This window comes from Calliphora vicina, chromosome 2 (genome assembly GCF_958450345.1).
Source record: "Calliphora vicina chromosome 2, idCalVici1.1, whole genome shotgun sequence".
Classification (NCBI taxonomy): Eukaryota; Metazoa; Arthropoda; class Insecta; order Diptera; family Calliphoridae; genus Calliphora; species Calliphora vicina.
This window is the reverse complement of record NC_088781.1, coordinates 55,830,811-55,843,373: the sequence shown is the minus strand read 5'-3', so window position 1 is coordinate 55,843,373 and position 12,563 is coordinate 55,830,811. Positions and strand designations below refer to the sequence as shown.

Below are 12,563 nucleotides of genomic sequence, written 5' to 3'. Positions count from 1 at the left end.
ACTTAATAAACCTGAAGTTGAAAACAACAAATCAGGCTAATTTTAAAACATAAATGAAATTCTGTTTTCTTTCTTCAGTATAAAAAATTTCTTAATTTTTTTTTTTTTTGTTTATTTTGTTTGTGTTCTTTAGTAAGTTTTTTTTCTATAAATATAAAAATAAATTTAAAAAATTAATTATTAATGTAATCTATAGTTAATGTATGTACTTTAAGTTAAAAACAAAATAATACACAACATTTTATAAAGAAAATCTTATCTTATGTAGCAGTAGCAAATTAAACAAATAATAATCATTTCATATATAATTTATACAGATTTTCATTTAAATATTTCAACTTATCTCTCTGAACAAATAAATGTCATCTTTTTTATTTTATTTTTCTTTAAAATACATGAATGTATCTTACATTTAACGTAATTTAATATGGAAATATAAATAAAAACAAACATAAAAATTATTATATTTAATATTATTATAAACATAATTGTAAAATTTCTTGTAATATTTTTAATGTAATAATCTTTAAAAAATAATAACAACAACAAATATGTGGTACATTTTTTTTTTGAAAGAAAATTAAAAACAACAGGATATACAATATAATAAGTAAAAGAAGTGAAAAAAAACTAAAAGAAAAATTATGATGATGTCGGTAAAATTGTAACAATTTTATGTTGCAATATTATTAATAAAAATAATGAAAAAAATCTTAATTTAAAAAAAAAAATATATAAAAGACTGTTTGTTTTTATTTCATAAAGGGAAATGAGGTATTTAAAATACGTTTAAGATATAGCAGATCCTTCCGAATTAATAATGTTGAAATGTTTGCCATTTTTTGAAGCAATAAAACCGATTTGAAAAAGTGATCTTCAAGCTTTTTAATTCTTAATTGGTCTTAAAATTTAAACTATATTTACGAAATTTTGTAAGGATACTGCTCTTCCATAGGTTTTATGTACCATACTCCTGGAAGAAATTTATATGAGGGCTTGGAGAAATTAATCACCGATTCTTAGCAAAAAAAAATTGAAAAATGTCAACTTTTTTGGAGGTTGTCGTATATTATGATCCATAACTCCGGTTTCACCAATATTGCCTTTTTTTAATACCAGCCATTTATGAACAACAAAGAACGAGGATATTCTGGATCCTACACTTTTTGGTTCTTCGACCAATATTTCGACATAGTTTTTTGAAATCATCATTCCATCTGTATGTCTTACTCAGTATAATTAGGTTATTTCCAATTATTATTCCCACCGCCATCATAATATAGTTCATATATTTCCCCCTTTATAAGTAAAAACACTACTCTTACATTGAAAGTATTTGGAATTGTTTTTGTCACCAACCTAAATAATAGTTGTCAGATCAAGGGCCGATGTTTGCCAAAGCTGTAAAAAATAAATAGTAAAAAATTAATATATACATACTTATGTTAATTAATATATAAAAATCCCTTTTGTCTCCTTTTTTCTTTGTAAATTTTCATTCAGATCTACGAAAATTAATTAAATATGAAGAACGTATGGGAGTCAATACTCAACAGAATGATTACTATGAAAGTCTGTTCAGAAGAACGACAGCCAGTTATAGAGCTAAAATCGATAAAGGAAATGTCAATAGAGTTACCACCAAAAGAAAATCCTTTGATGCTGACAAACCTGCAAGTAGCAGACAAGCAGCTGTTGAAAATCGAAAAATCCTTGGTGAAAGAAATCATGGAGAAACATCTACTTCTTCTCATGATGTTTTAGAAAGTAGTCATAAATCGCTAAAACAAACACGACCTAGCAATTCCAAAGCTAAAGAAACCAAAACCGATAAAGAATCTATTAAATCACTTATAGAAGATACCTTGACGCAAATTTTGCATGACAAATATTCCCAACCTTTAGGACAAAATGAAAATAAGAACACTCCAATTAAGGCTATTGTTGATCAAGTGCTTAAAGAGAAACTTTGCGATTTACGAAATCCCACAAGGGAAAGATTAAATTCCCCAGAGCCGGGATCATTAAGATCAATAATAGAAGACATTGTAACACAAGTTCTACAGGAAAAACTGTCAAGTCTAGAAAGGCAATCAGCAAAGTCTAAAGATCCTAATGACGGCGTGGAAAACTTAAATCAGGATTTACAACAAAAGTTAAACGTATCCAAGGAAAAAACTGTTATATTGCAACGTGAGCCTGTTACACATTACACAGCTAACAAATCATTGGATTCTCAAGTTTTGGTTCAGCAATTAATGGCCGTTGAAGATGCAGATAAAACATACAGCCAAAACCAAAAGCCTAGAAAATCCGGCAAAGAAACTCCTACTACACCACCTACCGCAGCTGGCAGTATAAAACGTTTACATAGATCTCCTAGAAAAAAACCAGAATGGCAAGATCCTCGCCCAAATGATAATATTTCTGATAAACCTCAAAGAGCCCTACGCACACGTAGTCCGGCAGCATCTTCCAGTGCACGTAGTGGCCGTAGTAAATGCAGTTCTAGTGTTTTGAGTAAGATTTTTGTTTGACACTAATATCCTTCCTTTCTAAATAAATTCTTGTTGTTTCTTTTTAAGTTCGTCGTTCAGTATCTCAAGGACGTAATAATAAGCCCAATTCCGATCCGGTGGCTTTGTATCAGTATTATAAAAATGAATGGGACCATTTTCGCAAACAAATTCCTGGAGAAACTGCTCATAATCGTTTGCGTTGGCAAGTACGTCAACGTTTATTGGATCCTGAATAAGTAGATTTAAGGCCTTATTCAGAATCAAATTTCAAACTTATCAAAGGTTTATAAAACTAATTTTGTATTGAGATTTTGTTTTATAAACCTTTTATAAATTTAAAAATTGATTATGAATATGGGAGTTAAAGCATTCCCTTATCATATTATTTTTTTTTTAAAACTACAGTTTATATTTTTTTACTTTTGCTAATAATTAAAATAAATACATATATTGAACTTTTTGCTGGGTTTTTTTTCTTGGACCTTGGGCACTCTACATAATATTTTCGATTACTGCATCGCAAAACTTTTTTCCATAGGTATTTCCATATTATCCCCGAACAGGGATTTATGGCATCGCGGACTCTTCCCCCTGACGATGTCATAAGGGTATATACTAGGGTACTCAAATTACTCGATTTTTCTCTTGGTCGAATAAAACGAATAATTCGAATAAGAGATTTTAACTTGTTCGAATAATTCGATCACATGTTTAAAATTAATCTTGTTATTCGATTTTTTTTGCAGGTTTTTTAATATTTACATACACTGTCCAACAATAACTTATAGTCCAGCTGGTCTGAATTTTTTTTTACAGTGGGTCAAAGTTTTCATTGTTTGATCGAAGGAAGCATTATATTAACTGAAAAAAATTTTGTAAATTAATGTCTGAGAGAATTATTATTGTCAGAGTTGTATTGTGGAATTTTATGGGGATCGTTATTGTGTACGATCTTAACCCTCTATACCCTTTCATTAGGGGTCAATTTGACCTTTTTTTCGAGAAAATCCAAAAAATCCTTTCAAAAAGCACATTTAAGGATTAAAATATTTTACGAACATTTTTTTCTGGAAAATTTCAATGCTCTTTACGCTTAGTTAGCAAAATTACACGCCAACTCGGGTGCCAAGTATGATCCGAATGAGCAGAACTTTAAAATATAAATAGTCCACAATATAACTCTGACAATAAGAATTCTCTCAGACATTAGTATAAAGCTCCCTTCGATAAAAAACTGAAAACTTTGACCCAATGTAAAAAAAAATTAAAAAATGGACTACAAGTTTATTCTACAAAAATGATCTACACAATATGCCCTTTCAGAAATATAGGGTCGCTATTCGGTTCCAAAAATGCTGATGGACAGTGTTATTATAGAAAATCAAAAAATAACGTTAAAGTTAACAATTCAAGTATTGATAATGTTAAGAAACATTCAAAAACAAAGTCCATCATTAATTTTTTATTTTTTTATTTATTTAAATTAAAAAAAAAATTTTATCAGAAATATTCTGATCTGATTCCCTCTCGAACAATCTACAAAACAAATGACTAGAAAACTTTTTAGTTTCCGTTTTGGAGCTATGCTTTATAAAATTTGAGCTAGTTGGACATGCTCCTAAATTCAAGTACAACATAAACGTATTAAGAACTTTTTACGTCTTTCATTAATTCTGAGTAACTAATTCTTTAGTAAATGAATTATTCACTTTTTCTAAATTATTTATATCAAATTGTATTATACACACAAAAAAATCCATAGGTTATTTTTCCTTAAAATATAGTATAATTTTAACTAAGCGCAAGGGTATAATGGCATTTACAAAGTTTCTAAGTTAATATAACAAAAATTGCTGTTCAAATTCCTTATATACTTTTATAAATTACCAATAATAACGAAGTTAATTTATATTTTTATTTTTGGTAAATTGTAAATATAGCCAAGTAAAGTTATATTTTTTTATTTTGTAAATTAACTACTTAACAATTGTAACAAAACAAATAATTATGTTAAAATAAATTAACTATGCAAGCTTAGTTAATATACCCTCGACTATTTTTTTGTGTGTATCCTCAAGCTCTATCATTAACTTAGATTAAAGTAGTGTTGAACTTTAATCTAAGTTAGTCATATAATGTATTTAAATATATGTAAATGAAAAGAGGAATGATTGTTTTTTCTTATGTTCGATGTCAGAAGATAAAAGGTTAAAAAATAATTATCTACATTTTTCTTTCGTCCCTATTAATAATAGAATTTTCGATTTTGTTACTTTATTTTGCATTTTATGTGATCTGTAATTTGTTTTTCTAATAGTTTACTAAATCATTAACTTCTAACCCACTGTTTCCAAAAATATAACGGCCAACTTAAAACAAAGTAGTTGGCAACGAAGACAAAAGCACAGGGTTGCATTGCAATATAAACAAATCATGTTGACAGCACCAGTTCGGCAAATAAATTTTTATTATCAATCAGACATAATCTAAAAAGAAGTGACGAAGGAAGATTTAATTTTTTTAGGCAGTTTTATATAAAAAGTATATCAAAACGACTTCAATTAGGCTATTTGTTGGTGGTATTTATAAAATATCACAACGTCAACTACACTTGAACGCAATAAAACGCACTCAGCAGAAGTTTGTCAATAATAAAACCATGGTGGTACAACACAACGTTAAAGGTTACGAAGAATTCACAAAATTGGTTGATGAATTAGAAGGTTCTGGTCAACCCATACATGTCTTGTTTTCCGGTGGTAAAAATGAAAATGGTGAAAGTTGGTGTCCGTATTGTGTAAAAGGTAAATAGTTATTGGGAAGTTAGTAGTAATATAAATGGTATTTATATTTTTAATTTTTCGTTTTTAGCCGAGCCCGTAATTCATGATGCTTTAGAAAAGGCTTCTGAAAAATCACATTTCGTGCATGTAGATGTAGGAGAACGTTCTTAGTAAGTACATTCATACATTATTTGAACTTGAAAATAGTTATTTATGAGTTAATTGCTTATCATTTTATCAAATGTAATTACTGCTGTAGAGTTAAGCAGTAATAACATTATGTTATAGAAAAGAAACTAGGGGAAGGGATTGTGGGAATTAGAATTTATTTAAACAGTTGTGAAATACCATTTTTTGCTTTATTTTAGCTGGAAAGACTTAAATTGTCCCTTCCGCAAAGATCCCAATACACATTTGGTATTCTTGCCCACTTTACTACGTTGGAAATCACCCCAACGTTTGGATGGTGAACGTTGTTCCAACAAGGATTTGGTAGAAATGATGTTTGAAGATGAGGACTAAAGTTTTACCCACAACCCCCTTGAACAAAATGTAAAAACAAAAACAGCTAATTAAATTTATAACTTGCGTTTATTCTTAATTTATGTATACTTTTTATTTCTATTTTTCTAGCAACTACTAGAATTATAATTATATATTTCTACTACCAACTAGCAATCATTTATTGTGCTCAATAATTACACTTATACTTTTTCATTTCGACCATAACAACATGTATATTAGTTAATTGGGCACGAGCATTCGGTGTCAAGAGTTTATGGAATCTATGATAATATTGCACTAAACTCGCCAAAGCCAATTGTAACAGCTGTGAGCCGGTCAAAAGTGAGGGGAATGATAATAAGACTTCTCTATTCAATTCTTCTAAAGACTTTTTCCAATTGGCAGAAAAACTGGCCACCAAGGCCAGACTTCTGCGTTCTTGTTTGCGTAATTCTTCCAGTTGTTCCTTTTCATAGTAGGGCTCACATTCTTTGACAAATTGTATAATGCCACCAAAGTGTGGTGCCAATATTTCTTCTACATATTCAGCACTGCGGGCATTCAGCTGTTCACGAAAAGCTTCGGCTTCTTTAGAATTATCACGTGTGTGTTCCATTAATACGCCCAAAACTAAATCATAGTTATTTATTAAGTAGATAAGTTGTTCCTTGCGTGTGGGGAATATAGCGGCCATGCGTAATATAAAACATTCAACTTCATTTTGTAATTCTAGCAACAAACGGCTTACTAACTCATTGGGGAAATGTTCAGAGATGCCCACAATGGCGGCAGAGAATTCAGCGTAGCGGCGTGTTATCTATAAGAAATACATATAAGTAGAAAATAAACAGACCATACACACAATATTACAAATGTGTTTGTAATGGATGCCTTTAATTGCATACTAACATAATGAGGCCCCAATTCTTTATTAAATTTCGTTGGATCACAATCTCTTATGCTTTGAATATTCAAGCGAAAAACATGTTCGAAACGTGGCCAAAATACCGACTGCAAAGAATCCCAATATCTGCAAAAAATAGTTATTAACTGATAAATATCAATATAAAACCAGAACTTACTTGTCCAAAGCTGGCACACATCTTTTGTGACACATAAGTTGATAGCGAAATATTAATTGGATGCATAAAAACATGGCTATGGTGTCATAACAATCTTGTATACTTGATTCCAGATTTTTCTGTTTGAAAATTATGTTATTTTTATGGTTTATATACATATGTAGGTTATTAACACAAACTTACTATCATTAGAGTTAAAGTTTTGCCTAATATTTGATTAAAAAGATCCTGGGCTTGAGCACCGCGTACCATAAAGAATTCTGTTACAAACAGATATTCGCGACAAGCATTGTCCACTAAGGCATATTGTTCAGAGCGGAATAAAGCTTCAAAGGTGTACTGGAAGGAAGAAATTTCATTGGATTAGACATGATCTTGTTAAGAATTTGAAGCTTTGAATTGTAATTAAATCATTAGTCTTATATTTTTTTTTTAAATAAATACAAATAAGTTTCTCCCCCATTATGAACAATTGAAGAACTGGTAATTCCAATAATTAAATTGTTTGCTATTAAACAAAATAGATAAATAATATGTAAAATACATTAACCCACAACTTGTTGTGGTTTTCGTATTTATAGGAAGATGATAATGACTCATCATTTTTAGTTTTTCTGCTTCTAATGGTGAGTTGGCTTTATTGAGGCATGTGTGCTAAGAACTCACATAATCATGATGAATAATGTTTTGGTAAAATGTTATTGTTTTTTCTTATTTGAAGGTGTCATTTGTTTGGTTAACAATGTGTGTAACATTTCATAAATTTGTTTATAGATGCCTTAATATACATATTTTATTTTATTTACTAATTCTGTATTCCGTTCGAAACATTCTCTTTTTCTAATAAATTTCAAAGTTATCCAATTATTTCCGTAAATAACGGTTATCCAGAAAATGTATAATCAAAACTGGGTGCGTTCGTAAATGCAGTAAATTTGTGCATCACTGATGCCACGACTAACAAACTTTTGCAACAGATAACAAAATGATGCTTTCGTTGCACAAATTAGAGGCGTCACTGCCAACCATTTGCATTAAAAAACGTTTGACGTAAACCAATGATGGCATATATGCTTTTTCGAACTCATTTTATTTTTCCGCCAGAAAAAATAACTCATTTGAGGAGTTTAATTTTTTCCGTCATTAAATAAAAGTAATTTGAGGAGTTTTATTTTTCCCGTCAGAAAATAAACTCTTTTCGTTTATTTTCTACTTTTTTCAGTATCTTTATTTATTGATGAGTCTATCTGATATAATCTTTGTTATTTGTTTAAGAAAAAAAACAGCAATTTGATAACAGGAATCAAACAATAACAAATTAATATACCACTTGATTTTATTTGAATGACAATTTATTCAATTGCAATGCAAGGTGCTTTACAAATTGTAAAAATCTGACCAGAGGCAATTGAAACCTAAAGCAATTTACATAAAATAAGTATTATTTTTTGACGGAAAAAATAAAATTCCTAAAATGACTTTTATTTTATGACGGAACAAATAAAACTCCTCAAATGTGTTTTTTTTTCTGACTGGAAAAATAAAACTCTTCAAATGACTTTAATGTATATCGGCTATTTAAAACTCTTTTTAAGAGTTTCATGCAAACTTTTATTTTTACGTTGAATAATCATCCTTATCATGTAAGGCGTAGTCGTTTTACGACAACGACAGTTTCGTACTAGATTAATGAAACAGGTTGAATAATTTCTTTAATCTAGTACGAAACTGTCGTCGTGAAACGACTACGCCTTACATGATAAGGCTGAATAACTGTTTTAGATGGATTTTTATTTTTAAAGTCACAAAATAACTGTTATAAAATAACTTTTTTGATATCACTTATAAACGTTACGGTTCCTGAATAAAATAGTTATGGTTAAGTTTGAATTAATATAATAATAGACATTTTAAAGACTCTACATAGAAATTCAGACTGACAATGGTTCAAAATCGGGAAAATGATTATTGAACCTGATTTTTTTCTCACTTAATATTATTACTGCTTACGAGTGAGTAATGGATGGTCGCCATGAACCGCTTAAATGTGATCGTAAAAAACACAAACTACTTAGGGGAGAAGAACTAAACCGGAAGTTGCAATGGTTCGAAGAAAAGCCATCCATTGCGCTAGAAGAGTTAATGTTAAACGTACAAAGAGAGTTTCAAAAATGGGCCACAACAATATATCAACTGAATAAAAAATTCAAAATTTTGTAATACAATTTCATGAAAAATATAAACAAATGTTAGTTAGAATTGTACTGTGTACTGAAACAAGAGAACATTTTTAGAATTTTCTAAAAAAAAAATTATAAAGAGCAGATCAGCTGAGTACTTTATACCTATATCGGCTTATGAAACAAATTTTGAATCAAATTCAAAATAAATATGTCTTACCCTATTCTTCATTTGGGCATGTGGCACTATAATGGGAGCTTCCAGTTGTTGATTTAAAATCTCTCCTCTTTTGCCAATAGTGAAAATAGTACTTTTATTTTTTAAACTAGTAGTTTTGGCAAACAAGCCTTTGGAAAGGTTATCCTCAATACCCATCAAATCATCTTTAGTGCAAGATTCCTCAAATTTTAAGCTGGACAAACGGGAGGAGTAGCTCTAAAATATAAAATAGTATATAATTTATTAAATGAAGCAATTCTTTGAATATAAATAAATTCTTGTACAATCACCTTAAAATAACTATAGTATATTTTACTTATCGTATCGATATATTCATTGCATATTTCCTGAGCCACCTGACGTTCATTCGAGAGTATAAATTCGAAGAAGAATTTATGTTTCAGCATGGCATTTTGGGGTATTTGATAATTTGTCATGGGCTTGCGAAATTTATAGATTTGTTCCAGCATATAGTGGCGTATTTTTGACATGGCTTTTAATCTTAACTTGTGCAAGACATCGGCAACATCGGCTGTCGATTTGGATTCTTTAAAACTCAGTTCCTTTACCAAAGATAATTTGTGATTTAAAATATTCAATTGTTTCTCAAACTCTTTTTCGGTGACAGGTGTTTCCATAATGGACATAATCATTTCTTCCGACACGGCCATATCTTCAATGAATTGCGATAGCTGAGCTTTAACCGACTGCCTGTTAGTGAGTTGTACAGACATGGCCACCGATTTCTTTTGCAACTGGGTGATTTCCGTGCTTATGTTACTCAGGACACTTTGAAAACTCATCAACATGTTCTCCATGCGCTCCAGCACATCATCGCAATCACCGATTTGATTGTGCAAAGCAGCAATGTTTTGGGATTCCTTAATGTAGTCTTCTATTGATTTGTTTTCAACTTCCTTGAACTCTTTTTCTATCTGTCGTGAATATTGTCGCAAGTCTGTGGTATTTTTCAGGATTTCTCGTACTTCTTCATTGTCCAATTGCTCGGGGAGATTCGTTTCAGTTTGTGCCATATTTTTTGTTGTTATTTGGCACACAATATGCTAAAAATAAATAATTGTTTTGTTAAATTTTCCTTATTTTCTATTTTTTCACAATAAACAAAAAATTCCAATTAATTTTGTTGGGAAACGTCAGAAATGTGTCGTTTTTGTTTTTGATTCAGCTGTTGTCAGAAAAGGTTCATGTCAATGCTAAAATATTTACATGGTTGTATTTAATTGCAATAAAATCCAGTAGGTAACATTGGAAAATTTCACTTGCATTGTTTATATAAATTACACTATGCAACAAATGGAGACTTTTGGAAAAACACAAGATCATGACAGTATAGGTTCGACTCTACTACCAAAGGGTAGTACAACCCTATACTCAGTTTGCCCATTTTGGTGACCGATTTTTTTTTATGGGCCCCCAAAGTTTCTGAAAATCAGTGGGGCCTCTAAAAAAGGTGTCATCAGGTTTTGGTTAACAGCTAATTCAGACTTTGTGCTACGGCTTAACTTTATATGGCAATAATATAGCTAAGAGTCCGCCAAATAAATTTTGTTAAAATTTGTTTCCAAAAAATAGCTTTTTCGTGCACTTTTGTTGAAAAAATATAGGAAGAAAATTTTTTTTTTTTACTTTTTTTAGAATAACTTCCAGGGACTCCTAATTTTTCAATAACAATATCTCGCAAAGTTGTAGCTACGGTAAATTTGAATAACTCTTGTGAACATATCAATGCATTCTGAATGTGTCTAGTCACTCTACATAGCACATAAAGATCACTTTGTACCTTAACAATTTTCGTTTTTCCTATTTTTTGACGCTAAAACAAAGATTTTTTTGTAAAAATAGTATTATCAAGTCCACACTTCTATGTTGTGCTGTATTATTTACTCGGCTGAGGTGTTCGGAATGGGGATCAGTGGGTGGACCTTCAATGTCACACATTTATAAAAAAATTACCAAAAAGTCATTTATGATCCGAATGAGCTGCAATTTCAAATATAGATAGACCTTGAGAAGGTCTACAAAAAATATGATTTTATCTGTAGTTATCTCTTTTAGTTCAAGAGATATTTGGGTTTAATATTTTTTTAAATTTTGCCCGATCTTTTTTTCGTATTTTAAATTTGATGGGCCTACGAAAGGTCGAAATTTGTTTTTTTATATATGACGTATATTTGCGATAAAATTCTAAAGAAAATAAAACAAATCTGATAACAATTATTTCGTCCCTATAAAAAGTTACACGCATCCAAAGTTGAAGCATCTTTTTATATATTTCAACTTTGTATGCGTGTGTTTTTTAAGTTTTTTCCCAAAAAAGTCCCCATATTTTTTCTTTTATAAAAAACTAATTTTCTTCGGGACTATATAAATTTTTTTATGATCTGGAAAGAGAACTTAATGCAAAAACATATAAGGTAAAACTTGACTAACTTAAGCGGACATTGTACCCCCCAGCCCTATCCAAACTTGGGCAATTTTGAAAAAAAAAAATTAGGTTTGAGTAAAAAATTCTAAAAACGCAAAACACCGACCCTCAAAAGCTCATCACATTTGTATAGCCCCATATGTTGTTTATATACATACAGAACGTTTTTACTATCATGCTGTAAATAACGTCAAAGTGGGCTATTTTCTAAAAAAAACTTCGTTTTTGGAACAAATTTTCGCCGTTTCAGGAATTTCGGTGTTTAAAAACAAAGAATGGCAACATTAGTGATGCCATTGACTTACGAATATTTAGGTCTATATTACTTCCAAATTTTATTGTGATGTCTGTAACTGTTCAAATTTTACATTAATTCAAAGTTTTTATTTTTCTTGATGGAAAATCACCATTTTAAAATATTATTAGTTTTTAAGGTAAATGACGTCACAAAATTATTCATTTCACTAAAATGTCAATCTTTAAGTCATAAGGTTTCCACCGATATCAAAAACTTATATAAAAAGCTTATATTTACACTTCAGAAGTTCCACAACCTTGCCCACTTTCAAAAATTTTAAAGTTTTTTCATATCTTGCATCAAGCCGGTCTTGCATGATCAAGATTGGATAAAGTTATGCGCCCGGATCATACCGATAATGATTTGCCCATTCTTCGTTATTCCAGCACAATAGAGAAGTATACACTCGAACATACATTTTTAACAAAAAATTATTGTTTTAGAGTCAAAAATTAGTAAAAAACTACAAATTTTAAGCTACAAAGTGATTTTTGACAGCTATTTAGAATACCTAGGTATGTTCGGATTGCA

The 12,563-nt window shown here is 30.0% G+C and overlaps 2 protein-coding genes across 2 annotated transcripts; one reads left to right on the top strand and one right to left on the bottom strand.

The window, feature by feature from the left end:
• The first annotated feature begins 4,994 nt into the window (after positions 1-4,994).
• On the top strand, positions 4,995-5,903 carry cl (clot). The gene is made up of 3 exons (XM_065499744.1): positions 4,995-5,323; positions 5,391-5,472; positions 5,671-5,903. Exons 1-3 carry the CDS (start codon positions 5,179-5,181, stop codon positions 5,822-5,824), a joined length of 381 nt encoding a protein of 126 aa, XP_065355816.1. The 5' UTR covers positions 4,995-5,178; the 3' UTR covers positions 5,825-5,903.
• Positions 5,875-10,418, bottom strand: Vps52 (vacuolar protein sorting 52). The gene is made up of 6 exons (XM_065499743.1): positions 9,579-10,418; positions 9,289-9,504; positions 7,072-7,227; positions 6,889-7,007; positions 6,716-6,836; positions 5,875-6,623 (listed from the first exon to the last, which is right to left on the bottom strand). The coding sequence occupies exons 1-6, from the start codon at positions 10,320-10,322 to the stop codon at positions 5,994-5,996; spliced, it is 1,986 nt and encodes a 661-aa protein (XP_065355815.1). The 5' UTR covers positions 10,323-10,418; the 3' UTR covers positions 5,875-5,993.
• Positions 10,419-12,563: the final 2,145 nt, after the last annotated feature.